Source organism: Dipodomys spectabilis, unplaced genomic scaffold (assembly GCF_019054845.1).
Source record: "Dipodomys spectabilis isolate Male_0828 unplaced genomic scaffold, ASM1905484v1 ptg000783l, whole genome shotgun sequence".
Taxonomy (NCBI): domain Eukaryota; kingdom Metazoa; phylum Chordata; class Mammalia; order Rodentia; family Heteromyidae; genus Dipodomys; species Dipodomys spectabilis.
Window position 1 is genome coordinate 27,841,825 of NW_024871460.1, and position 27,176 is coordinate 27,869,000.

The 27,176-nt window shown below is 36.1% G+C and overlaps 1 protein-coding gene across 1 annotated transcript in view; it reads right to left on the reverse strand.

Moving 5' to 3' along the window:
• Positions 1-7,122: 7,122 nt before the first annotated feature.
• Decr1 (2,4-dienoyl-CoA reductase 1) overlaps positions 7,123-27,176 on the reverse strand; it is a 33,551-nt gene continuing 13,497 nt past the window's right edge. Inside the window, exons 5-10 of the mRNA XM_042673184.1 lie at positions 26,137-26,284; positions 14,339-14,438; positions 11,075-11,147; positions 7,778-7,924; positions 7,381-7,443; positions 7,123-7,290 (exon numbers count right to left, since the gene is read on the reverse strand). Of these exons, the coding sequence (XP_042529118.1) occupies positions 7,231-7,290; positions 7,381-7,443; positions 7,778-7,924; positions 11,075-11,147; positions 14,339-14,438; positions 26,137-26,284 (591 nt within the window). The 3' untranslated portion in view covers positions 7,123-7,230. The remainder of the gene's footprint in view (positions 7,291-7,380; positions 7,444-7,777; positions 7,925-11,074; positions 11,148-14,338; positions 14,439-26,136; positions 26,285-27,176) is intronic.

Below are 27,176 nucleotides of genomic sequence, written 5' to 3' on the forward strand. Positions count from 1 at the left end.
TATTCACAGCTATTAGGAAAAATATACTTTTACATCTAAAACACCTAAGTATCAAGATATTAATAAAGAATCATTTGTGGTTTTCAGAAGTCAACAGTTTCCCCAGAGATTCAGTTTGCCAATCATTTGAATCACTATCAAATGATTGTCTCGAATTGATCTGAAAACAGGGGATGGCAGCACCAGATGACCCAAAAATCTGTCTGATTTGACATTGATATTTCCTACATGTCCACTGTCAGAAAATATGATGTTATTCAATTTTCTAAACTATTTCATGTGTTTCAAATTATAATTATTCTAGTAAATTGCTGTCTTGTGTCAAGTCTTGTGTGTAATCTCCAATTAAATTTATGATGCTGAGTATCCTAGTGTCTAGTTTGCATACTTCCTGGATTTTCTTTCTATGTAGAACTGTTCATTTCCACCATGGGTATCTTCCACCTCTGAAAATATTTTTTTCTAGCTATAACAACTCTATTTTTTACTACATAACTGAATTTTATGTAAGATTCATAGCATCTTGATGACTGAATGTTCTATCGCCAATACTTTTGTGTATTCTGTCGATTCTCTATTTCATACTGAGATCAGCAATCAAAATTGCTGTTTCTATTTGCAAATAGTTTCAAACGAGTTCATAGTAGCATCTGAAGAGAAACGCTAGCATAATTATTTATCTTATCTAGCCAGCGATTCCCAAACCTCCCTTGATCCATATCTAAGTGACAGTTTCACATATTTATAGCTAGAATATCCTATCCTGGTTGTAGTTGACTTGTAATGGTTGATGGTTTTAGATCTTTTGATTGTGAAGCAGGGAACAAGGACAGAAATGTCTGTAAAATGTATAGTTACTGCCAAAGAGTTAATTATGGTCCTACATCAGCTTCAAAGTTCTCATTTTACACATTTTTTCATTAATAAAAATAACAAAAAATGCGAGCTATCTCTTTCCCTCAAGAATGAACAGAAAAGAGATCTGCCAAAAATTAAAAAGTTATCAAATGATGGAATTAGTAGACTGGCTTTGCCTGTAGTGTGTAAATGGGAATACTGATATTATAACTATAAAGAACAAATAAAGAAGAAAATAATATCAATCTCTCTTATTTATTTCTTCTCAAAAAGATTAGCTGACATGTAATCCATAATCAAACAAGACAGAAATATAAGATGGTCAAATTATTATTGCCTGAAGAAAGAGACAAATGAAAACCTAGTGCTTCTAACACTATTATTGGGCAAGAAATATCAAAACATCCTAATGTTTGCTATAGTTGACCACATCAGCTGATAGATAGACAGATGACAGATATATATAACTATATATACATGAGAGTAGGAAGAACATACATATTTTCTTGTATTTCATCTATAGAAAAAAATGGTTGTTCATCACAACATCAAAACTCTACTAGGTTTGGGATTCTTAAAATAATGGTGGTATTTCTGAGGAGACTTCCTAGAGAGCTGATAGTAACAATGGTCACAAACCTCGCACTGTTGGAATTACCATAGTGGAATTAATCTCTTGAATAGTATCAGATTCAGAAGAAGAACTTTTCTCTTTCTGTCTCTTTCTAGCCTTCTTTCTGTGTCTCTTCCTCTCTGGCTCATCTGGTGGTATTGTTGCTTTTGAATTCAGGGCTCAGGATTGCTTGAAAGGCATTCTGCCACCTAAGCCTTCTGCCAATACTACATTTATTAGTTATTTATGTATTTGCTTTAGTTATTTTTCAAGTAATGTCTTGTGTTTATTTTGTCCAGGGCTAACCCCAGAATGCCTCCTATATGCCCTCTAATGTAGCTGGGATAAAAGTACATGCCACTATGTCTGACTTATTGGGTAGGATGGGGTGTTTTTGCCTGGGCTGGTCTCAAGCCACAATCCTCCTTCTGAGTAGACAGAATTACAGATATGAGCCACTATATATAGACTTCTCTAAGACCAAGAAATTCTTATACCTCAGCTATTTAGTAACCATTGTATGCATGTGACAATTCTAACTCTGTAGGGCAGAAAGCAGCATGAAAAATGGGGGGGGGGGGGGAGGAGTAAATCTAGAAAGGTAAATGAAAGATATCATCTATATCACACTATAAACAAAATGCATTCCTAGTTCCCAACTAAATATAAATGGTATGCAGATGTGGAAAAATTACCTAGCTTAATATTTCTTAATAAAATAGGAGAGATAGATGGAAAAATTGTACTCCATTGAAATAAGTGTCCCAAAAGATACTTTTAGGAGTGAAAAGTTAGACTCCTAGTGGCTCATCCTGTAATCTTAGCTATGCAGGAGGATCGTGGTTTGAGGCCAGCTCAGACACAGTTAGGAACACCTTATCTGAAAACAAACAAAAAAAAAAAAACTGGGCTTGGTGGCAAGTGCCTGTAATCTCAGCTATTCAGAAAGCAGATGTAAAATAGTAAGCAGGAGTAGATGCAGACAAAATTGTGAGACCCTATCTGAAAAATGGACTGGGCAAAAAAAGTAATAGCTTACTTACAAGTAATGGCTTACTTGCCTAGCAAGCACATGATTCTGTAAGTTCAAAACCCCTAATACCACCAGAGAGGAGGAAAGAAATCAAATTTCAGAATGGGAAAAGATATCTGATTGATAAAACTATATATCTAAAATACATAAACATTACTACTAAAAACAGAACCTATTTGATCAACTTGTAAGAAAGTAGAATTGACATTTCACAAAAAGAGGAAATCAAAATGTCTGATGAACTCACAAAAAGTCTTCGGCCTCAATATTTATCTAATGAAATGCAAGTTTTGAAAATGAGATTAGAAAGGATTAAAAAAAAGATTTGACTGCTAACCATGGGTTAAGATGTAGTATAGTGGACATTCTCACACACTGTTGGTGGAAAGTTAAATTACACTTTGGAAATCCCTTTGGCAGTTTGAATTTATCAACATCCTATAATCTGGCAATTTCACTTTCAGGAATTATCAGTCAAATAGAGAAAGACGTATGTATTTTTAACCCAAAGAACTGTCTTCTTCACAGTTACACTGTATTTGATAGAGCTACAAACTAGAAACAACCCAAATGTTCACCAACAGCAGAACTAGCACAAGATTGTATAGTCATATAAACCATAAATGAAATGTTATAGAACAATGAGAACGCACAAGCAATTGCTACACAGAAAGGCTAGAAACAGAAGAGTACCTATTCCATGGTTCTATATAAATTGAAAGGGCAGCTTACCTATACTGCAAGATGTTGTCGTGATAATGGTTAGTCCTAGGGAGAAGGTAAAACATTTTATGAGAAACTTCTAGATTCTGGGTCATGTTCTCTTCTTCTTCATCTGTGTAGGTATTATGTGCATATGTTCAATTTATGATAATTCATGACACCTGTACTTCTTAAATTACAATGTAAAATCAATAGAATTTTCCCTTTAAAAGTTTTTGCAAAATGTATAGCTCATAAGACTGTTATTATCTTCTAAGTTGTGAACTCTACAGATATCCAATTAGGATAGCGATACAAGATTGACAGTGTTCTTTAGGGTTAGTCATCTAGCTACCTTGGGCATTGGGCATTTTCTTTAACTTCCAGCTCTAAAATTCTATAAATTAATTCTATGACTATAACCATTTTTTTGTTGGTCATGGGGCTTGAACTCTGGGGCTGAACGCTGTCCCTCAGCTCTTCAGTTCAAGGTGAGTGCTCTATCACTTAAGCCACTGTGCAACTTCCGTTATTCTAAGTCTCATGGACTTTCCTGCCTGGGCTGGCTTAGAGCTGTGATCCTCAGATCTCAGCCTCCTGAGTAGCTAGGATTACAGGCATGAGCCACCACCGCCCGGCTAATGTGTTCATGCCACTTTAGTTTCTATAAGATCAATAAGGAAATAATGACTGTCACTCAGGAACTGAAATATTTCCTGGGGGTTTCCACATGTTAACTATCAGGTCACATGGCATAATCCTCACTTTAAGTGTTAAGTCCTCCATTAGTGCATTAGAAGCAGGACTCTTGAAAAAGGCACTGAAGAGAATGACAGCACTAATGCTTAAGGATAAGTTACGGGTGAGGCTACTGATTAACACTCATGTGGTTACAGCCCAGGGGCAGACTGTCACAGAGAAAGTGTGTGACTTGTTCCTATTTCAGACTTCAATAATACTTTAATAATACCTGTTCCTCTTTCAGACTCTGGAAGCAACTTCTTAGTGGGGACAATCATTTGATCTTACTCACCACTTGTAAATACATGGAATAATGAGAAAATGAGGTGACTAATAGAAAAAAACTGCATACACACTCAAATACAGTAATTAATCATGAACAGGTAAAGTTACAAACAAGAATTTCCTGTGTGGTTCAAACTACAGTCCTTGATCACTATTGAGTCCAAACCCTACCTATTAAACATGTTTGTAAAGGAGCTGTCATTTGTTCCTTATAAAATTGGTAAATAAGCTTCATGTTTGACAAATATTTCTTGAAATCACAGTCTTTACACTACTCAGGGGTTATAAATCCATGCAAGCTTTTGGAATAAAAAACATCAGAAATATATGATCAAAGTAAAAGCTTTATAATTTTTAGGCCTTATAATTTTTGATTCATTCATTATTTCTAGTAATCTGTGATAAGAAAAAAATCCTGATTATAAAAATATTTATGCACAAAAATGTTGATATATCCAAGCACCAGTGGCTCACACCTATAATCCTACTTCGGAAGCTGAGATTTGAGGATCACAGTTCAAAGCCATCCCAGGCAGGAAAGTCTGTGAGACTTTTATCTCCAATCACCAGAAAACAGAAAGTGGCACTGTGGCGGCAGAGTGCTTGCCTTGAACTGAAGAGTTGAGGGACAGCACCCAGGCCCAGAGTTCAAGCCCCATGATTGACAAAAAAAAAAAGTTGGTATATTTTATTTATAATATGGAAAAATTATAATTACCTACATTCATATATATATATGTGTGTATATATATATATATTTTATTTATAATATGGAAAAATTATAATTACCTACATTCATATATATATGTGTATATATATATATATATATATATATATATGGATTTTGAGAAAGTTGAACCTATAGGCAAAAAAGTGAAGAAATGCTGGGGGTATCACAATTCAAGACTTCAATCATTACTATAGAGCTAAAGTAACAAAAATTGTTTGATACTAAAAAAGAAATAGTCCTGAAGATTCAAAGACCCAGAAATAAAACCATATGCCTGCAGCCATCTGATGTTGGCAAGAGAGCCAAATATATTGGAAAAGGTCTCTTCAATGAGTAGTGTTGGGAAAACTGGCCATTTGCAGAAGATTGAAACTGGATCCCTGTCTGTTACTTTGCACTAATACCAATTCAAAATGGATCAAAGACCTCAATTAGCCAGCAATACTAGTCGGGCATCTATGCAGAAGATTACAAGTAAACATGTTTGCATTGCTTCATTATTAGTCATAGCCAAGTTATAAAAAGAGCTCAACAGCTAGGAACTGGTAGCTCACACTTGTAATACTAGCTACTCAGGAGACTGAGATCTGAGGATTGCAGAGTTCAAAGCCAGCCCAAGCAGGAAAGTCTATAAGACTCTTATCTCCAAACACCAGAAAAGCCAGAAGTGGAGTTATGGTTCAAATGTTAAAGTGTTAGCACCTTGAATCACACGAGTGTGCATATGCACACACACACACACACACACACACACACACACCAGCCTACATTTTCGATAATGAACAAAGGAGTCTTGGAAAAAATTATATTACGTGAAGTAAGCCAGACTCAAAGAAACATAGTTCCCATGGTTACCCTTTTCTGCAATAACTAGTATATGTCTAGGACAAGCAGAAGAGGTTAAAAGCTATGTACATATGACCATATAACCTGATGCTAACCGAAATGAGCCCCAAGATAGGGACACAAGAGATTTTATCTTTCTTGTTTTTCTTTTTAATGTACTTATAGTGTACTATGTGATTTTTTTTTCTTTTTGGTTTCTTTGTATGTTCTTCCCCCATGGTACAACCCCTGCTGTCACTGTATTTGATTCTGGTTTCCTGCATCTTGTATATATATTTTTCTAACATGGGGAGGGGAAGGGAAATAACAAAATGCTGAAATAAGGATACAGGTTGACCCATTGTAACAATGAGATATACAAGACAGTATGTTGAAAATGAACTTTACAACCTGCGGGGGGAGGGAACAGTTGGGGAAGTAGGGAAGAAAGGGATGGTAGGGAAAAAACAAAGGGGGGGTAACAATGCTCAATAGGAAATGGACTCATTACCTTGCTCATGTAACTGTAATCCCTCTGTACAGTATCTTTACAATAAAAATATATATATTAAGAACAAAAAGAAAAGAAAAATCGTTTAAAAGAAAAAAAAAAGAAACTGTCATATATTTTATATACTGGTCCATCAAGAAAAAAATATTATGATTATGTCATTTTCAGGGTAGTTGATGGACCTGGAAAATTTATGTTAGACCAAGTAAGTCAGGCTCAGAAAAACAAAAGGACACATAGAAACTATAAACACATATGGAAACATATGATGTATTCCTAAACATCTTGATTAAATAAAGTATGTATAGAGGAAAACTGCAATGGTATAACTTCTTTGAACACTAACTTATAGTTTAGGAAGCTAAAACATGTGTTTGCAGGAATGGGGAACAATAAAGGCAAGGAAGAGCTATTATGACTATAACATTCAATGTACATGTGTGAAAATGGACCGGAGTTGCTTGAGAGGATGAGTGAGGTTCTGATAGCTGTAGAACAATGGAAGGGGTGAAATTGATCAAGATGCATTGTATCCATAAGCTGACATCTTGAATTGAAACTCCTTTGTACAACTGCTTAAAGGATAATTTAAAAAAAAAAGCAAAAGCACATTATGTTGTACAGTTAATAAATGCTACAAATGAAAAAATTGTAGAGAAATATCTTATTTTTGAACAAACAATTGCTACCACTGACCTGACACATAAGAAGATTTGGGTAATGTTTGCTAATTTTTTATTAGTGCTGAGGATGTAGTCCAGTGGTAGAAACCTTAGAATGTGTGAGGCCCTTGGTTTAAGTCCAACACCACAAAAATAACCAAACCAAATCAGACAACAATTTATTCATCTTACACGTACTCAAATGATCAGAGTGTGTATCATTTGTCATTTCTAACTTTTACTGTACTCAAGATGAAAGCTCAAGTTGCCTTAGGAGCCTTTGGTCTTCCGAATGAGTCCTTCTATTTTATCCCACTCCCCTTTGGTAATCTGACACAAAAAGAAAACTTCAATTAATGTGGGTTGTTTGTTTTAAAGCTTAGCATCATAGTTGCTAGTATTATAATGAAATGGCATTACCTTCTGCAGGCTGTTGAATTCACCTGATAAAAATACTTCCTCTCCACCATCAAATCTAATGACCTTAAAAAAAAAAAGTTATTTTCATCTCTTAGTTGGATAGAATATCTCTTTGGCACTTTCAATGAAACCTCTAGATTTTAAAGATAAAATTGATGATTAAGCCTCAATTGAATAATAATTAGGATTCTCTTCCCAATAAGATTTAGCTCAATCATAAGGATCATTTTAGAGCCATGTCTATCAGTAGATAGACATATTTATTGAGAAAATTTTAAGACTATTATATGTAGTATTTTATATTAAGTGAGTATTTATATCTTCAGCATGGCCAGAACTGGATTTAAAATAGGGCTTCCCATTTCCCCCCAAAAACAAAAGACACAAAACTACTTACAGCTCCATTAATCCAATTAGCATAATCACTACAAAGAAAAATAGCAAGATTTGCAAGTTCTTCCACAGTCCCCAGCCGACCACAGGGAATTCTGTTAATCATATCTTGTTCAAATGTTCCAGTTGGGTCCAGACGACTAAATGCACCCTTAGAAATTAAGAAAATGCAATTATATTGTGTGGACATGTGTATGTGTTTAAATGCAATCCTTTTCCTACTTAAGCACATTTGTATAAAATAGGAAGCTACTACCATAGCAGCCTGTTCATACCTTAGGCTTTGTGAGGTACAGAATTTTAACCAATTTTTTTTACATTCACTCTAGTCCAAGGCCTGATACCTCTATTTAGCCTAAAACAATAACAAGGAACAAAGGGGAAAAGGAAGGAAGGGAGGAAGGAAAGAAAAAAGAAAGAAAAAGAGAAGGAAGGAGAGAGAGAGAGAAAAAGAAAGAAATAGGGAAGGAAGGAAGGAAGGAAGAAAGGAAGGAAGGAAGGAAGGAAGGAAGGAAGGAAGGAAGGAAGGAAGGAAGGAAGGAAGGAAGGAAGGAAGAAAGGAAGGGAAAAGAAGCCAAGAAAAAAATGTAACCTTTTTTCCTAGTTTCTGCTGTATAAGGTGAAGATATTTACTTTAATTTCACAAAGTTGTTACAAACATCAAATAATCCAATGTCTTTGAAAGAAGGGTGAAATATGAGCAGGGTGCTGTGTGGTACAGGGAGTGGTAACCTTATCCTTTCATTCAGCAAACACAGAACAGTCACTCAGGTAGTCAATTTTTATAAGAAGGTTCATTTTCTTCTTTTTTCTTCCCAAAATAACAGAAAAGAAATAAAACACAGGCATAAGGATATGAAACATAAGTAGATCTTAGAGAGAAAAGAACCCTCAGCAAACTTGCTCCCCAGTCTGTTTTGTACTGATGAAAGACAGAGACAGGAAAAGATGAGGTCTAGGTACACTAATAACAATAGCTAGCTTTTTCTTTATTCAAGCCTTGAAACATGAGTGAAAGCTTGCTTGCTTCAGCAACACAGTAGGAAACACAACACAGACTCTAAGCACCTTATAAACCCTCCAGAGTCTTTTTGGACTAAGATAACAACTGGAAGATTTTCATTCTATCAAAGCTTGTTAGTTTCTCTACCTCAATGTTTTTTTAAACTTAAAAACTAGTGGTTCACAGCTATAATCCTATCTACTCAGGAGGTTGAGATCCAAGGATTGTGGGTCAAAGCCAGCTCAAGTAGGAAACTTCATTATCTTCAATTAAGCCACCAAAAAGTCAGAAGTGGAGCTGTGGCTCAAGTGATAGAAGGCTAGCTTTGAACAAAAATGTTCAGGGACAGCATCCAGACTCTAAGTTCAAGCCCCAGGACTGGCATGCACCTGTGCATGCATGCACAGGTGCACGCGCACACCAAAAACAACAACAAAAAATATACCTATTATTTGAGTACAGTTCATGACTATATTGCTAGAGATAACTTCCTTGATAGGAAGAACTCTATCACTTGAGTACCTTTGTTCACAGTGAGTACTCAATAAATACAAGTTAGGTAACTCTAACAGGTGATCTTTCTTGCATACCAAAGAAAGAAGCCTCTGTGACTGCAGTTCTTTTCAAATAGTGCTTAGCAGAGTTATATACCCTGTCATCTCTTAATATATGCTTTTGAGTTATTTTCCCACTAATTTTATTAGACTATTTTTGATGGTTTGGATAAGATTTTAAATCAAGTTTCTCTTGCTCAGATAATTTTCTTTCCAATCATCACCCATTAAGTTGCTAAATAAAGTAATGTGGCCATTTCCATGTGATATTTAACATCCCAGAACAACCTACTAAATGTTCCACTGTACTCATTCTTTTACATTTATGCATTTTGACTGGGTTTGCAGCAATCATAAATTCTTGCTTTTCATGAAAACAAAAAGAAAGGTGATGGCAAAGTTATCTGTGAGATCATCTGAAAAAACAGAAAAAATGGACATTCTGAGAAACATCTGTAATTGCATTATTAGTGATAATTATCTGTCGCAATGAGGTCTACAAGGTTATTAATAATAGTTAAATCATGCCAGCAAAAGGATTTTTCAATCACAAAGATGTAGGAGTGAGATGACACACATAATTGACAAAGTGCAGAAGCATGGGTATGACTCAAAGAAAATGTTACCTAGAGCAAAGCCGAACCTTCATGATAAGTTTCTGGAGCATGACTTAAACTGAAAATATAGTTACATTTCCATGATTTAAAAAAAGGGAGGTCAAATATAAGATGATGCTAAGTGAAATGAACTCCAACACATAGACACAAGAGGGGTTTTTTTGGTCATTGTTTTTAACATACTACATGATTTCTTTTTACTTTTGTGATTTTTTCCCCCTATGGTTTATCCCTTGTTGTCACTGCATTTGATTTTGGCATCCTGGGTATTGTATATATGTTTATTTGAATTAGAGAAGGGAAGGAGAACAATAAAATGGTGAGACAAATGACAAAGGAGGTAACCAACACAACAGCAATACTCACAAGACAATATGTTGCAAATAAACTGTACGACTTGGGGGTACTTGGGGGGAGGGAAAGAGGGAGAAAAATGAGGGAGGGGGCAACAAGTTAGACAAGAAATGTACTCACTACCTTACTTATGTAACTGTAACCCCTCTGTACATGACCTTGACAATAAAATTAAAATTTTTTAAAAGGAGATCAAAGGAATAAGAATCTTTACCATATGGTATAAGAAATACAGAACAATAACACTTTACAGTAACAGAAGCAAATAAGAAAGAAAGAAAGAGAAAGACAGACAGAAAGAAAGAAAGAGAAAGACAGACAGAAAGAAAGTAAGAAAGAGAGAGAGAAAGACAGACAGAAAGACAGAAAGAAGGAAGGAAGGAAGGAAGGAAGGAAGGAAGGAAGAAAGAAAGAAAGAAAGAAAGAAAGAAAGAAAGAAAGAAAGAAAGAAAGAAAGAAAGAAAGAAAGAAAGAAAGAAAGGAAAAAAGAAAGAAAGAAAGGAAAAAAAGAAAGGAAAAAAGGAAAGGAAAAAAGAAAGGAAGAAAGCTTAAGATGGATGGCACAAGGAATCCTAGAAGATTAGGAGATTGATACAGACCTTACCACATCATTACAAAGCTGTTAATATCCCTGACTCCCTCATTACTTCTTATGCTAGATAATGGCAACCAAGGATTCAAACCCATACATTCCTGGGAAATTCTTCACACAAAATCAATTACTATACTCTTCCTGGATCATTCAGTGTCACAATATAACAACTAAGACTTACCTTAGTTTTTATTGGCCCTGGTTGAATTATATTGAATCGCATTCCATATTTACCCCATTCACCTGCAAGTGACCTAAAAATTGAAATAAACACAATGTATTCCAAAATATTGTACCATATGTTAAAAACATGAGTAGCTGACACTCACTGCATTCTTACTACATGCCAGAGATTATATCCCAAGAGGTAAGTGTTATTGCTGTTGCCTAGATTGCAAATAAGGTAACTGAGAATTAATACAATTTCACCAGGCCATGTGGCTAATTTGTCAATCTCAAGTAGTCTAGCCTGAGTCTGTTCCCTTAATCACTCTACTATACGACCTACCATTCATTTTTTACTATCATTAGTCTCTATGTTATACTACCTGGCTTCTACAATTTAGAAGAAACCCAATATCACTATAGATTTTTAGAATGGATACTCATGACTCATATAAAAACATGAGACTTTTATAACCTTCCCTCACATTTTCTGGAGTTCAACCCTGTACTCACAGTTCATTATAATTTTATTTATGGTTAAATGTCTGAAGCATCACAAGTACTCTAATTGAATAAGAGATGAATTATATAGATTTAAAATATTAACCACATCCATGTCTAACTAGGCTTTAATATAATTGCTAAACTGAACTTCAAAGGAAATAGGAACCTAACAAAATCTTACTAAATGAAGTAAAGTGGAATACTAATAGCAAACACAGGACCAACCTGTTTTAAAAATACATTTCACTGGGGCCTAGAAGGTGGCTCAGTGGTAGGATGCTTGCCTCACATGCATGAGGCCCTGGGTTCCATTCTTTAGCACCAAGTAAGCAGAAAAAGCTGGAAGTGGCACTGTGGCTCAAGTGGTAGAGTGTTAGCCTTTAGCTGAAGAGCTGAAGAGCTGCAGGGCAGTGCCCAGGCCCAGAGTTCAGGCCCAATGACCAGCAAAAAAAAAAAAAAAAACAAAGTGTATATGACAGATAGATCTACCTATTTTTCATTCTAAGCTTATTTTTATAAATTTATATTGATATGTATCTTTGTATGTGTGTACTTAATCTAGTTTATAAAACAAGTTTAAGGAAGGCCACCTAAAAGCATACAAATAATGCAAATGAAAATACACTAGAAAGGGAAGGAAAGGTAGAGGCAGGGAGGGAAAAAGAGAAAGATAAAGGAGCCACATGCCACTGGCTAATGCCTGTAATCAATCCCAGCACTCAGGAGGCTGAGATCAAGAGGACTTCCATTCAAAACAAGCCTGAACAGGAAAGCTCACAAGATTCCACTACCAATTGACCAGCAAAGAGCCAGGGTGGTGAGTGGCTCAAGTGATAGAGTGTAAGTCTCAGTACTGGTAATATATAAGTGCAAGTGTGTTTATTTATGCAAATAAAAGAACTACGGATAATGTCAGTATCTCAACTAATAAACAAGAGTGCGGCAAGTTGGCTTTTATTCCAATGAGGAAAGATAACCCAGCACTGATAGTTCATATCTACTCAGGAGCCTGAGATCTGAGGATTGTAGTTCAAAGCCAGCCTGGGTAGAAAAGTCTGTGAGATTCTCACCTCCAATAAACTACCTAAAAAAGAAAAAAAAAGCCAGAAGTGGAGCTATAGCTCAAAAGAAGCTCAGGTACAGTACCCAGGCCCTGAGTTCAAACCTCTCAATCAACAACAACAACAAAAAAAAAAGAAGAAAAGAAAAGGTAAAGAAAAAAAGCTGGGATGTAATTCAGAAGAAGAACACTTGCCTGGCATGCACATGCAGTTAGGAGGAAGGGGATGGAGGCGCAGGGGGAGGAGGAATGGAATAATGAGAGAACCTAAAATATTTAGCTAGGGAATATTATACACACACACACACACACACACACACACACATTAAAAAGTTAATTGTGGGGCTGGGAAGATGGCTCAGTGGTAGAGTGCTTGCCTTGCATGCCTGAGGCCCTGGGTTCGATTCCTCAGCACCACATAAGCAAAAAGAAAAAAGCCGGAAGTGGCGCTGTGGCTCAAGGGGTAGAGTGCTAGCCTTGAGCTGAAGAGCTGAGGGACAGCACCCAGGCCCAGAGTTCAAGCCCTACGACCGGACCCAAAAAAAAAAAAAAGTTAATTGTGGTGGTAATGTAAACAAAATAGGAAAAAAACTGGTACCAAAGATATGAATGACATGATTAGTAGAATAAGCCAGACAATGGTAAGAACTCCTGTCACAACTAAGACCATGGCAAAGGCCACTGAGAAACAAATTTGAAGAGTAATTATGCTCCCACAAGAAAAAGCCACTAGACTTGACAAGTGCTCTTCATCTATGCTAGTACTATTAATTTTATACAGTAGTTATAGACAGTAGTTTAGTAAAGAGGGTGAAGATATGTTTAAAAGGTTAACAAAGGCAACAGGGAAGACATATAGGAAAGTAGAAAGAGATTGACTCCTATGTCTAATTAGGGGACACTAGCTACATGCGACTAAACAATTTTTTATTTAGTTTCTCAGTCACAGTGATTGCATTTTAAGAGTCCAATGGCTGCATTTTGGCTACTGGACATAGTAGATTTACAAAACATTGCATCACTATAAAAAGTTCCATTGGATGGTACCATAGACAAAGGACTTATCTAGGAGAAAGAGTCTCTTCCAGGTACTGCAGCTTACACCTATAATCCTAGATATTCAGGTAATAACATCTGAGGATCTCAATTCCAAGCTAGCTTGAGCAGAAAAGTTCATGAGACTCCTATCTGCAATTAACCTGCATAAAGCCAGACAGTGCAGCTGTGACTCAAGTGGTAGAGCAACAGCTTTAAGCAAAAAAAAAAAAAAAAAAAAAAAAAAGCCAAGGGATAGCTCTCAGGCCCTGAACCCAAGCCCCAGTAGTAGCACAAACAAACAAACAAACAAAAGTATGAGTCTTGGTGAATTTAAATTATTCTTTTGCCTGATGTTATTGGCTCACAACAGTAATCCTATCTACTCAGGAAGCTGAGATCTGAGGCTTTTGATTTAAAGCCAGCTTGGGCAAAAAAAAAAAAAAAAAAAAAATCCATGAGACTCTTATCTCCAATTAACCAGCAAAAAGCCAGAAGTAGAAGAATGGCTCAAGTAGTAGAGCACAAGCACAAAGAAGCTAAATAAGAATGTGAGGTCTTGTGTTCAAGCCCCAGTACAGGCAAGAGAGAGAGACAGAGAGAGAACACAGGAATTTAGTTCCATGAACTACCAAAGCACTTATTTATCATCAACAACAAGATTATTATAGCCATGCATACTTGTTCAAGGCTTCCACGCCTGATTTGGAAGAAGAACTTGGTACTACAAAGCCAGACCCAGATTCAGCATAGATGGTTGTAATGGCAAGAAATGCTGCTCCTGAAATTTTAAAGGATATTGTTAACCTCATGGCTGTACCAACTAGCATCAGGAAATAAGGTATAAAAATACATTGAATCTTAAAAAAAAAAATTCACCAGCCCCTAATTAATGAAAAGGATAACCTAAGAAAACTGTTGTATCTTGCTACTACAAATCTTGTTGTCTTTAAAATGATCTGTACTTACTGGAAATTCTACACCTGGGGAGTCATTACACAAGCTCAAATATCAGTGCATACTTCCATAAGACCCTGAATAATTAGGGTCTTAACTAAGTACCACTTACAGAAGAATAAATCAGAATTAAAATTATCAAGGGTGTCTGCCTCCAGCTATGATGAACTTACCTTTCTGCCACAAACATCAAAATAAATTGTAAGATACATGGCAGGGTGACATGGTTCAGAAAGAAATGTATTCATTACTTCACTTATAAAACTAACCCCTCTGCATATCACCTTTATAATGCAAATTTTTAAAGATACATGATATACCTATACAACAGGTAGAGGACACTAAGAGAAGGAAAAACAAAAGGAACAAAGCTAACATCACCTAACATTTATCTAGAATTACTTCATAAGACTGTGGCAATTAGGTAGAGAAAAACAAGCAGAAAATAGAAAATAGAGCTTGAGGCTGTTGAGCAACCAGATTTGTGAGTAATAGTTCCTCCAAGGAGGAAAGTAGTTGGGGGAGAGCGCCAGTAATCTTTTTTTTTTTTTTTATTGTGAGAACACCGTGCAGAGGAGTTACAATTACATGGGCAGGATAATGAGTACATTTCTTATGGAGCATTGTTGCCTCCTCTTTGTTTCGCCTTCCCATCCCTTCCCATACTCCCCCCTCTCCCCACCCGATCCTCCCCCCACCCCCCACCAAAGTTGTAAAGTTCGTTTTTTGACATAACGATTTGTACATCTCATTGTTCCAATGGGTCCACCTGTATCTCTAGTCAAACGATTTATTTTTTCCCTTCCCCTCCACAAATTATACCAACATAAAATATAGTGAAAGCATGGGTTATACCGTGGGGGAGGGACATACAAAACAACAAAGAAATAATCTTATAAATATGTTAGAAACAATTGCATGAAAGGAAAAAAAAAACATTTGAATACTTATCTTGGGGTTCATTCCCCTAACATCAACTTATCTGACCTTTTCTGCTTGACTCCGACATACACTAGTTATTGCAAATAAGGGAAACAATGGGACCTATATTTCTTTAGGCCTGGCTTACTTGACTTAATATAATTTTTCCAAGTCTTTCCAATTCCTAACAAGTGGGGCAATGTCATTCTTTCTGATGGAGGCATAGAATTCCATTGTGTATACATACCACATTTTCTTGATCCATTCATCTACTGAGGGGCATCTGGGTTGGTTCCATATCTTAGCTATGGTAAATAATGCTGCAATAAACATAGTCCAGGGGCTGGGAAGGTGGCTCAGTGGTAGAGCACTTGCCTTGCATGCCTGAGGCCCTGGGTTTGATTCCTCAGCACCACATAAGAAAAAAAAACGGAAGTGGCGCTGTGGCTCAAATGGTAAAGTGCTAGCCTTGAGCGGAAGAGCTGAGGGTCAGCGCCCAGGCCAGACTTCAGGCCCCACGACCGGACCCAAAAAATAAATAAATAAATAAACACAGTCCATTAATCTTTGTAGAGTCTCCTTCCTTGAATATGACCAAGGGTTAAGCTGTGTAAATTGATGTAAAATTCTATGAAGCCAGCAAAAAAACAACTTTCAGGACTATAAGCTAAATATCTATCAGACCTCACACAGTGTTCAAACATGGGAGTTCACGGCAACATTATTGAATATCCAGGCTTTCTGTTCCTCCCTGCCTTCCTATCTGTGTGACTATCACCAAGAAAGCAAACAACAAATGCTGCTGAGGATGTGGGGGGGAGGCAGGATGTGCTGATCCACTATTAGTGAAATGTAAATTAGAGCAGCCACTATGGAAATCAGGATGGAGAATCCATAGACATTTAAAAGTAGAACTATTGCAGGGCTTTGGTGACTCATGCCTGTAATCCTAGATACTCCTAACTCCGGAGGCTGTCATCTAAGGATCTGGTTCAGAGCCAGCCCAGACAGGGAAAAGTCTGTGAGAATCTTGTCTCCAATTAACCTCCAAAAGTTGGAAGTGGAGCTGTGGCTGAAAGTGGTAGAGTGCTAGACTTGAGGAAAAGAGCTCAGCACTCAGTCTCTGAGTTCAAGCCCTACAACCAACAACAACAACAAAAATGTAGAACTACTATATGGTCCTATTATTGCATTGCACTCCTGAGATATACCTCAAGGTATGTAAGTCTGCTTACACTAGATACCTGCACACTCATATTTATAACAGCATGAATTACAATCAACAAGTTATGAAATTAGCCTAGGTTAACACCAATGGAGGATGAATAGATAAGGAAAATTATTTTCACAGGCACACGTATGCATACACACACACACACAAGCACACACATACAATGCAGTATTACTCAACCTAAAAGAAAAATGAAATTACATTTGTTGGAAAATAGATAAACTGAAGATATCATATTAAACAAAATAAAACAGTCTCAGAAAAATAAATATTGCATGTTTTTCTAATTTACAGAATCTAAATCAAGAAATGTATATATACACATATATATGATATATAGATATATATGTGTATATATGATTTATATATATAATGTATATGATATATATCATATATGTATATGTTAAGAAATAGCTTAAGTGGTAGGAGGGATGCCTAGCAAGTTCATACCCCAATATTGTCCTCCATTAAAAGCTGGTAGAACATGAACTCAAGGCCCTGAATTCAAATCACAGCACCATCTAAATAAATAAATAATATAAAAGTAGAAGAGGGTACTATTTGGGAAGAAAGGCATCAGAAGCAGGAGGAGGGAGATAAGAGAGTAATGGAGGGTGAACATTATTAAAGTACATTATGTATATATGTAAGTATTTTCCACATCCCAGTATGGTCTGCAACTGACATACACTAATAACAGGCTAGACATGGCAGCACAAACTTGCAATAACCTTTGGAGGTTGAAGTTGGATGATCACAAGTTTGAGATCTCTCTCTCTCTCTCTCTCTCTCTCTCTCTCTCTCTCTCTCTCTCTCTCTCGCTCTCTCTCTCACACACACACACACACACACACACATCCATACACATCCACACCAATACATATTTATAACATATATGCTAATTTTAAAAGGAATATTAATAATGACATTGTACCTAGAATAATTGAAAGTATCTAGGACATGGTAAGTTTTCAGTGAATGAACTAAATGAATGAAAGATTAAAAGAATAATCTTAAAAGCCAGGTGCTGGTGGCTCATGTCTATAATCCTAGCTACTCAAGAGGCTGAGATATGAGGATCACAGTTCGAAGCCAGTCTGGGCAGAAAAGTCCCTATGACACTCTTTCTTTTTTAAATATATTTTTTATTGTAAAGATACTGTACAGAGGGGTTACAGTTACATGAGTAATGTAGTAAGTATATTTCCTGACACTCATCTCTAATAAACGACTCAAAAAAAACCGGAAGTAGTGCTGTGGTTTAAGCGGTTAAGCAGTCATCTTGAGCAAAAGAAGCACAGGGACAGTGCTTAGGCCCAGAGCTCAAACCCCACAACCAGCAATAATAATAATAATAATAGTAGTAGTAGTAGTAATAATAATCTTCAGCTTCTGAGAAATCAGTTATTTTTTTATACTACCTTAGGCAAAATACTAAATAAGAAGTTCTCTCTAAGTTTAATATTTACAAAAGGATGAGTATAGATGCATGCATATCCTAAAACAAAAATTAAGGAAATTTGAAAGACTAGTAGAAAAGTATTTTGAAAAGCACCCAAGTAAATTCTCTCCTACCACGTTTAGTTTCTCTTTCCCTCATCCTTTTTCAGAATAGAAACAAAAAAACAAAACTCATCATGCTCTGGAAAATATGGGGGTGAGAGAGGAGGCAGGTCTGCTATTTTTAGCATCTGAGAAATAAGTATGGTTACATTAGTAATTCTGGCAACTCTTTTTATATACTAATCTCAGTTTTTCAGATCTCTGAAAATTAGTTTGCTTCTAAATTATTACTCTGGGAAAAATGAGGGATGTAGAACATCAGTGGGCTCCATTATAGCAATGATGAAAGATGCCAACTGCATCATCCTTACAGCTAAATTATAAAAGCTACTTAAATAATGACAGCTCCTGACGCATAAATGTGCCACCTTCCAGTTAAGATTAAACAGATATCTTTTTCCATATGTAGGGGAGGAGTTACATCCTCATCATATAATTTCAATGCTAAAATGAAAGGTACTTCATTCTTCTCTTTTTCCCTGTCAGTTTATTTTTTTAGCCTAAACAATCTGGGAAGATGGCTCAGTAGTAGAGCGCTTGCCTTGCATACCTGAGACCCTGAGTTCGATTCCTTAGCACCACATAGGCAAAAAGAAAAAATCCGGAAGTGGTGCTGTGGCTCAAGTGGTAGAGCACTAGCCTTGAGCTGAAGAGCTGAGGGACAGCGCCCAGGCCCAGACTTCAGGCCCCACAACCGGACCCAAAAAAAAAAAAAAGAACAATGATGCCAAAAGTTCAAAATGTAGAATTGCCAGATTCCTGGTTTCATTACAGATATACTTTTTTTATATATAAGAGGCAATGATTTTCATTATAATTATTGCCATGCAAGAGGTTTGTAAATGGCAAGTAAATTTTCTAACAGGCCAATACAGAAAACAGAAACAAATTTTTTTATTTAGTAAATTCAAAAAATAGAGACAATGGTAAATGAATGAAATAAACATTACACTTCAAGGCCAATACTTAGGCCACCAGCTCCATTTAACTGATTTTTTTTAACAACAGTGCCAAGAATATCCAATGAGGACATAAACAGTCTCTTACTGAGAATATAAGTTATTCATATGCCAGAGAATAAAACTACAACCCTGTCTCTCACTATATATGCTACTAACCGAAAATGGATCAAATACCTAAATGTAGATTGGAAGCTATGAACTGCTAGAAGAACAGAAAAAAAAATACTTCAAGACTGGAGATATAGGCAAAAATTTGGAGGGTAAGAGCTCAAAAGCAAAGATAATTCAAAAATAGGAAAATAAGATTATAGCAAACTAAGAAGCTTCTATACAACAAAGGAAATGACAGAGAGAAAATATAGCTGCAAAAACACAGAAAATACAAAGTCTATTCATCTGACTTAATATGCAGAATACAAAGAACTCAAAAAAAAAAACAGAAGCAAAATCCTAAATAAATCCAATTTAAGACTTAAGACCTAGTATGCTGACATTTCTCAGGAGAAAATATACACTAGTTAGTATAAAAAATAATTAATATTACTAATCATCAAGGAAATGCAAAGTAAAACCACAATGAAATATCATTCTATTCTTCTTAGAATGGCTACTATCAAAAAGATTGAAAAATTACAGATGCTGGTAAGGATATAGAGAAAGGGGAACTCACACAATAAAGTAGTAATGTAAATTAGTGCACCTACTATGGATCTGGTATGGAAGTTTCTCAAGAAACTACAAATAGAACTACAGATTGCAGGTGGACATTACACACATGATCCAGCAACTCCACCACTGGATACATAGCCAAAGGAAATAAATCAGTGTGCATTCCCAGACTTACTACAATATTGTTCATAATAGCCAAGATATGGAGTCAACCAAAGGTTCTATCAGTGGTTAAACGGATAGAAAAATTATGCATACACTGGAATACCATTCATCTGTGAAATGAATCCTATCATTTTCAGCAACATGGATGAACCTGAAAACATTATGTTAAATAAAATAAGCCAAGAACAAAAGACAAACACCACATGTTCTCATTCATATGTGGGAGCTAAAAACGAAGAACTCATAAATTTGCAGGACTAATTGATATTAAAGGCTAGAAAAGGGTAGGAAGTAGAGGAGATATAGGAAGATGATAATAGGTACAAAAATACAATTAAAGAGGAGGAACAAATTCTAATTTTTCATAGCACAGTAGTGTACTAGTTTAAAAAAATTTATTATGTATCCAGAAAAGAAGTGCTTGATGGCCCCAGCTGGAGGACAAGGATCATGTCTGTGAGCGTAGCTAGTCAAGAGACTTGGGTCAGATGCTGGGCGCCGGTGGCTCACACCTGTAATCCAAACTACTCAGGAGGCTAAGATCTGAGGATCATGGTTCAAAAAGCCAGCCCAGGCAGTTAAGTCTGTGAGACTCTAATATCCAATAAACCACCAGAAAACCAGAAGTGGTACTGTAGCTCAAGTGGTAGAGTGCTAGCCTTGAGCTGAAGAGCTGAGAGACAGCGCCCAGGCCCAGAGTTCAATCCTGACAACTGACAAAAAAAGAAAAGAGAGAGAGAGAGAGAAAGAGAGGGAGAGAGGGAGAGAGAGAGAGAGAGAGAGAGACTCAGCTCAGGAGAAATACAATTTGAAGCCATCCTGAACCAAAATGAAATAAATAAATGCCTGAGACCCATTCTTAATGAATAGCTGGTCACAGTAGCACACCTATCATCCTAGCTACATGGGTGGCATGGTTTGGAAGATTCATGGTTTCAGGCTAAGCCAGGCCAAACGGTCCATGAAATTCATCTTATCAGAAAGCAGCTCAGGATGGTGGTGCACGCCTGTGATCCCAGCTATGAGAGAAAGGATAAAATAGGAGGATCAAAGTTCAGGCATGGGCATGGGCAAAAAGCAAGACTTTATCTCAGAATACCAGTATATGTGACTAAGTACTTTTTCCTGATGTCAGGAGGAAATGCATTTGACTGATTCTTTGGTTTCCAAAGCCAACAAGGCTGTGGACATTTAACACTGCAGTGGAGGTTTTATCTTTGAAGGGAGGGAGGGGGTCAAGAAAAGTAAAAAGCATACATGCTGTGAAGGAAGATGAAAAATTGTTTCTCCTCATTAGTAACACTATCATGAAGAAATCTAAAGGGCTGTAACAGAAAAGTAAAAGTACTATTAAGTGAGTTTAGCAAGCTCCCAGGAAAAAGAGCACTAAAGGATCCATTGTGTTTCTAAATACTACAAGCAACCAATTGGAAGCAAAATATAGAAAACACCATCCATACTAGCACTAAAGATTAAAAAAAAACAACTTCAGGAGCAAGTTTACAAAATATATGTCCTGAAAACAGCAATATATCCCCAATAAAAATTAAGGAAGACCAAAATAACAGAGACATCCCAATAGATAGATAACCTTGGGATTGTTAAAATAACAATTCTCAATATAAATTTAACACAACCTTGGACAAAAATGGCTTTCCCATAGGCTTTTTCATAAATATATCAAGTTAATTCTAAAATTTCCACAGAAATACAAAAGTCATAAAAGAACCCTAACAATTTTTACAAAAAAATAAAATAAAATAAAACTGGAAGTCACAGGCATTCTTTCAAGTTAATATCAAATGGGAGGAATCAACATGTATAAAAAATACATGTTCATATTATAAAGACATATAATCAAAACAATGATACACATATATCACTGGAAAGAATGGACAGTTCAAAAACTGACTCATATATGTATGATTAAGTCATTTTTCCATCAAAGTTCCAAGGAAATTCGAGTAGGAAAGGATAAAGATACAAAAAAAAGAAAGATCTCAATTATTACCTCATAATTAATGAAAAAATATATCATAGACTGAAATGGCAGGAGTAGAAACTATAAAATTTCCAAACATGGTGAAGTCCTAAGTAGGACTTCAGGTTAGGCAAAGGGAAAATTCCTGGGGGGGACATAGCTCAGTAATAAAAGGCTTGCATAGAATTGAGTCATGGCCTGGATTCAGCCCCTAGTACCTCAAATAAATAAATCTCAGCCAAACCATAGGGGGATAGTTGGACAACATCACAATTAAAAAAAAAAAAACAGAAACAACTTTCCTCTTCAGAAAAAATTGTTAAGGAACAGTTTAATCACAGTCTTAGGGAAAATTTTTTCAAAACAAGTATTTCATAATGGATAAATAACTTCTGTAAGAAATTTAAAACAATTATTTTAATTTAATACCAAAAAGACAGAAAAACAATTTTTTAAGCAGACAAGAAACCAGACATGGTAGAACATGTCTGTAATTCTGTTACTTGAAAGACATAGGTGAGAGGATAATGGTTCAAGTTCAGCCCAAGGAAAAGCTGAAGATTCTGTCTGAAAAGCAAAATACGGCAAAAAAAAAATTTGGAGCTCTGGCTCAAATGGCAGTTTGCCTAGCAAGTGCAAGGCCCTGAAATCTCTAGTATTGCTTCCCCACACCAAAATAAATGTACATAAATTTCATGAAGAAGCACTGGTGGCTCATGCCTGTAATCCTCAGGAGGCTGATATCTGAGGACAGCAGTTCAAAGCCAGCCCAGGCAGGAAAGTCCATGAGACTCTTATGTCCAATTAGCCACCAGAAAACAGGAAGTGGTGGTGTGGCTCAAGTGATAGAGCACTTGCCTTGAGCTGAAGAGCTCAGGGACAGCACCCAGGCCCAAAGTTCAAGCCCCACAACCAACAAAAAATAAAAAACAAACAAACAAAAAACTTAATGAAGAATATATGCTATGTGTGATATATATATATATATATATATATATATGTATGTATGATCATATATAAAAAAGCTATTTCTGGGGCTGGGAAGGTGGCTCAGTGGTAGAGTGCTTGCCTTGCATGTATGAGGCCCTGGGTTCACTTCCTCAGCACCACATAAGCAGAAAAAGCCAGAAGTGGTGCTGTGGCTCAAGTGGTAGAGCACTAGCCTTGAGCTGAAGAGCAAAAAATAAATAAATAAATAAATTTTTAAAAAGATATTTCCTGTACATATCACCCGATGTGGAAGAAAAGAAATAACTGTATTGTCAAAACTCATAGAACTCATAAACTTTATAGACCATGATAAAGACAATTTGCCTCATGAAGGTTAGAATGTGTTTGTGACTTTAACTAAGTCTCACTATCCCACAATACTGTGAAATTTGTAAAATGTATGTAATCACTTAATCCCAATAAAGGAAAATTGCAAAAAAAAAAAAAAAAAAAAAGATATTTCATTTGTATCAGGAAAGTGTTCATTATAAATGAGGAACAACTACTCAACTCTTAAGGGGCTAAAACTTAAAAAGTTTAATGATACCAACTGTTGGCTAGGATGTGGAGCTACTACAACTTGCAAATTGCTGTTGGGAATCCAATATAGAACAGCCAGTTTGGAAAATAGTTTGGCAATTTGTCCAAATTTAGATTTCCCTTATATTCATCAAAAGGCGCTGCTCACGAAGTTAAAAGGAAAATATTCTAAATACATAAGATATGTGGCAAAATAATCAATCCAGCAACAGTAAATCTACACAGCAACAGTAAAAAGACAAATGATCCTATTTTAAAAAAAAAAACAAGTTTTAATGTAATAGTGAGAACTGAATGAAGTTATAAAGAAAGACCTTTTGAGAGTGACCAAATACTCTTCATTTATGATCTAAACACTGTATTTAGCATGCTGGGCATTGGTGTTTAAAAGCTTCTTAACTCATAATTGGTCATTGTTCACCAAATCTGATTATCCTTCTAATTAGCTTCTCTGCCTCTAATAAAGACATAGTGCTCTGACCCTGGTCATCTGCTGACCCCTTCCAGGGCACCTTGTCAGCAATTCTTACCCTCAGCAAGTGAGGTTCTGTCTTGTAGTGGTTGGTGCTCTCACCTTTGCCAATCTGACTGGCTTTTGATCACAGGTACACAGATACATAGCTGCACCTGACGTGCAGGTTCATCCACACTGATATACTTGAGAGATCATTAGCACTTTAGTCCTTTGACTGTAGATCCATTACCAAAATAGATGCTCTTCACTGGCCCTGGGGTCCAAGTTCTCCAAACTCTGTCACATTACAGCATCAATAACTGTCAGGAATCGTGGTAGAATAAAAACTGGATTCCATCTTTTAAAAAGTCTTACCTAATCTATTTTTAATAAAACCCATAGAATTTTAATCCAATGTGATGAATAAAAATAGATCAAAGTCTATGTTAAAATGAAACACAATAATGAGAAGAGAGTTAGACAGAAATCTTAGGGTCACAGAAAAAAAAATAAGAGGGCAAAAGGAAGAAACAGAAGAGAGAATCAGGCAGAGAAAGACAAAGTGATGAATAAGACAGAGATTAGAAAGAAACAGAACCAAAAATGAAGTATTTACAAAAACAGAAGGCAGAGATGGGGAAAAGTTGCAAAATCAATGACAAAGGTGATTGGCCCAAACTCTACATGTGGAGCAGACTCACTTCGCTGTCTTAGCCTTCAATTTCAATGAGTCCTTGGAAAATGGATGGAAGTTACCAGCATTACAAAAGAAGAGTCAATTCTCAGTATCATCCTTCTTTCTGTTTCCATTTCCTCTCTTAAGCTGATTTAGGTATTAGCCATGGTATACTGAAAAAGGAACTGAAGCTCAAAGACAGAGGCTCCTAAAGAAGAACCTTCCTTCTTTCCTCAAAGCTCAGTACAAGATTATACCTAAAAGGCATGAGGTATGTCTTCCTTACTCATTTAGTGACATTATCTCTGAGAAAATATCTCATCTCTTAAGTCCTCACCTCAATCTACAGAGGGCTAGAGTCTTGGCTATCTCTAATTGAATCATGCAGAATGAGATCTGACACAGGAAACTCAGTAGTGTCTATATAAATGGTTCTATACAATACATGTATACTTACACATAGAAACTCTACTCATGTTTATGTAAGTACAAACTTTCATTAAGAAATTTGTTCACAGTATTAACAAAATGGTTCTAATGACTTCCATCTAAATCTACTCTGTCTCCAGTATTCTCAATCTCATTATCCAAAGTATTCACCAGGGTAATAACTTCTTTATCTAATAAGTAAGGTACTTAGCTCTTGTAAATTTCAGCTACTTTATCTCCTATGTCATCTTCAAAAAGAAACCAAACAAGTTTTCTATCCTCTACTGTGCCAGTTACATCAAATTACTTTCTTCATTAAAACTTTCAGTGAAGGGCTGGGAAGGTGACTCAGTGGTAGAGCGCTTGCCTTGCATGCATGAGGCCCTGGGTTCCATTCCTCAGCACTACATAAGCAAAAAGAGCGCTAGCCTTGAGCTGAAGAGCTGAGGGACAGCGTCCAGGCCCAGAGTTCAGGCCCACGACTGGACCCCCCCCAAAAAAAATTTTCAGTGAAAAGTATTAACATCGAACTCCCTAGTTACACTTCAACCCTCCTATTTACTAGTCATTTCCTAATCTCTCTCCCTCTTTTATCCACATCAAATTCCTTATAATTCCCTAAACACTTCTGTTTTCCCCTCAGACAGGTCTTTATTCAGGAATGTCTATATTCCGTTCCCTCCCTTTTCTCCACATCTAGAGTTTTGCAAATTCAGCTGTAATTACATCTCATCCTGCTCTTTCAATGTCCAATGCACTTGAAATATGTATTTATTATTAATTATGTCATAACCTATGGTAGTTATTTAAGTATCTCTGCCATTATATTATGAGTTGTATAAGAACAGATTGTCTCCTTTACTTTTTTAAGTATCCCGGGGTATAGAACAGAATCTCAGCATGACTGGACCCAATAAATGTGAGAATATATAGAAACATACCTTTCTGTGCTTTAATTAGTTGTTTTCCAATCTCTAGGGTCACATAGGCTGTGCCATTTAGAACGATGTCAGTTATGGTCTTCCAAGCATTAGCAGAAAGTCGTTCAGTGGGAGAAATAAAGTTTCCTGCTGCATTGTTTATCACAATCTAATAAATGAATAAGGCCAGTCACAGAAAATGTTCAGTGCTCCAGGACTTTTATTTGTGCAACTTATTAATTCAAATAATATAATACAGCTGAAGTTTATAGCCAGCTATAAAATAATACCATGAGATATGCGTTGGTTCTATATTTTTTGAGTCTGTTAAAAACCTCCTGTAATTTCCCAATTTCAGAATCCTAACCCTTGTCTTTAATGAGGGTAGACTCTATAGCCAAGAATACAAATACAGATTAAAAATACTTTATTTCAAGGTATCTCAAGAAATGCCTTATAAAAGTCAAGCACAGGTGGCTTAAGGCTGTAATCTCTGCTACTCAGGAGTCTGAGATCTGAGGATTGTGGTTCCAAAATAACCCAGGTAGGAAAGTCATAGAGACTCTTAAATAAACTACCATAAAGCTGTAAGCAGAGCTGTGTCTCAAGTGACAGAGCCCCAGATTTGAGCAAAAAAGTTAAATAATAAGGGACAGCACTTGGGTCCTGGGTTGAGTTCAAGCCCCAGTACAGAAAAAATTTTTTAAAAGAAACAAAACCTTATAATTCCAGTGTCATTTTAACGTTGTGAAAGTCTTGATTAGTGACCACTTCACTAATAATATTCTGCTTAGTCCTATGGCAGATTCCATAAAATTAGCCTGTCTGAAAATCTTTAACAGAAAAATGCTCTCCTTGAGATTACTAGAAGAATGGCTTCTCTTTATAATAAATGAACCAATAACAGCAAAATATTCATGTCTTAAGTCTTACAAGGAGAAATGTGGCGTTTCCCTCAATTTTCCTTGTTTGTATTATTCTCCACCACCACAAGAAATAATCAAAAGTTATTAAAAAAAGACACACAAGTCATCTATCATTTAAACCTGATATTGTGCTCT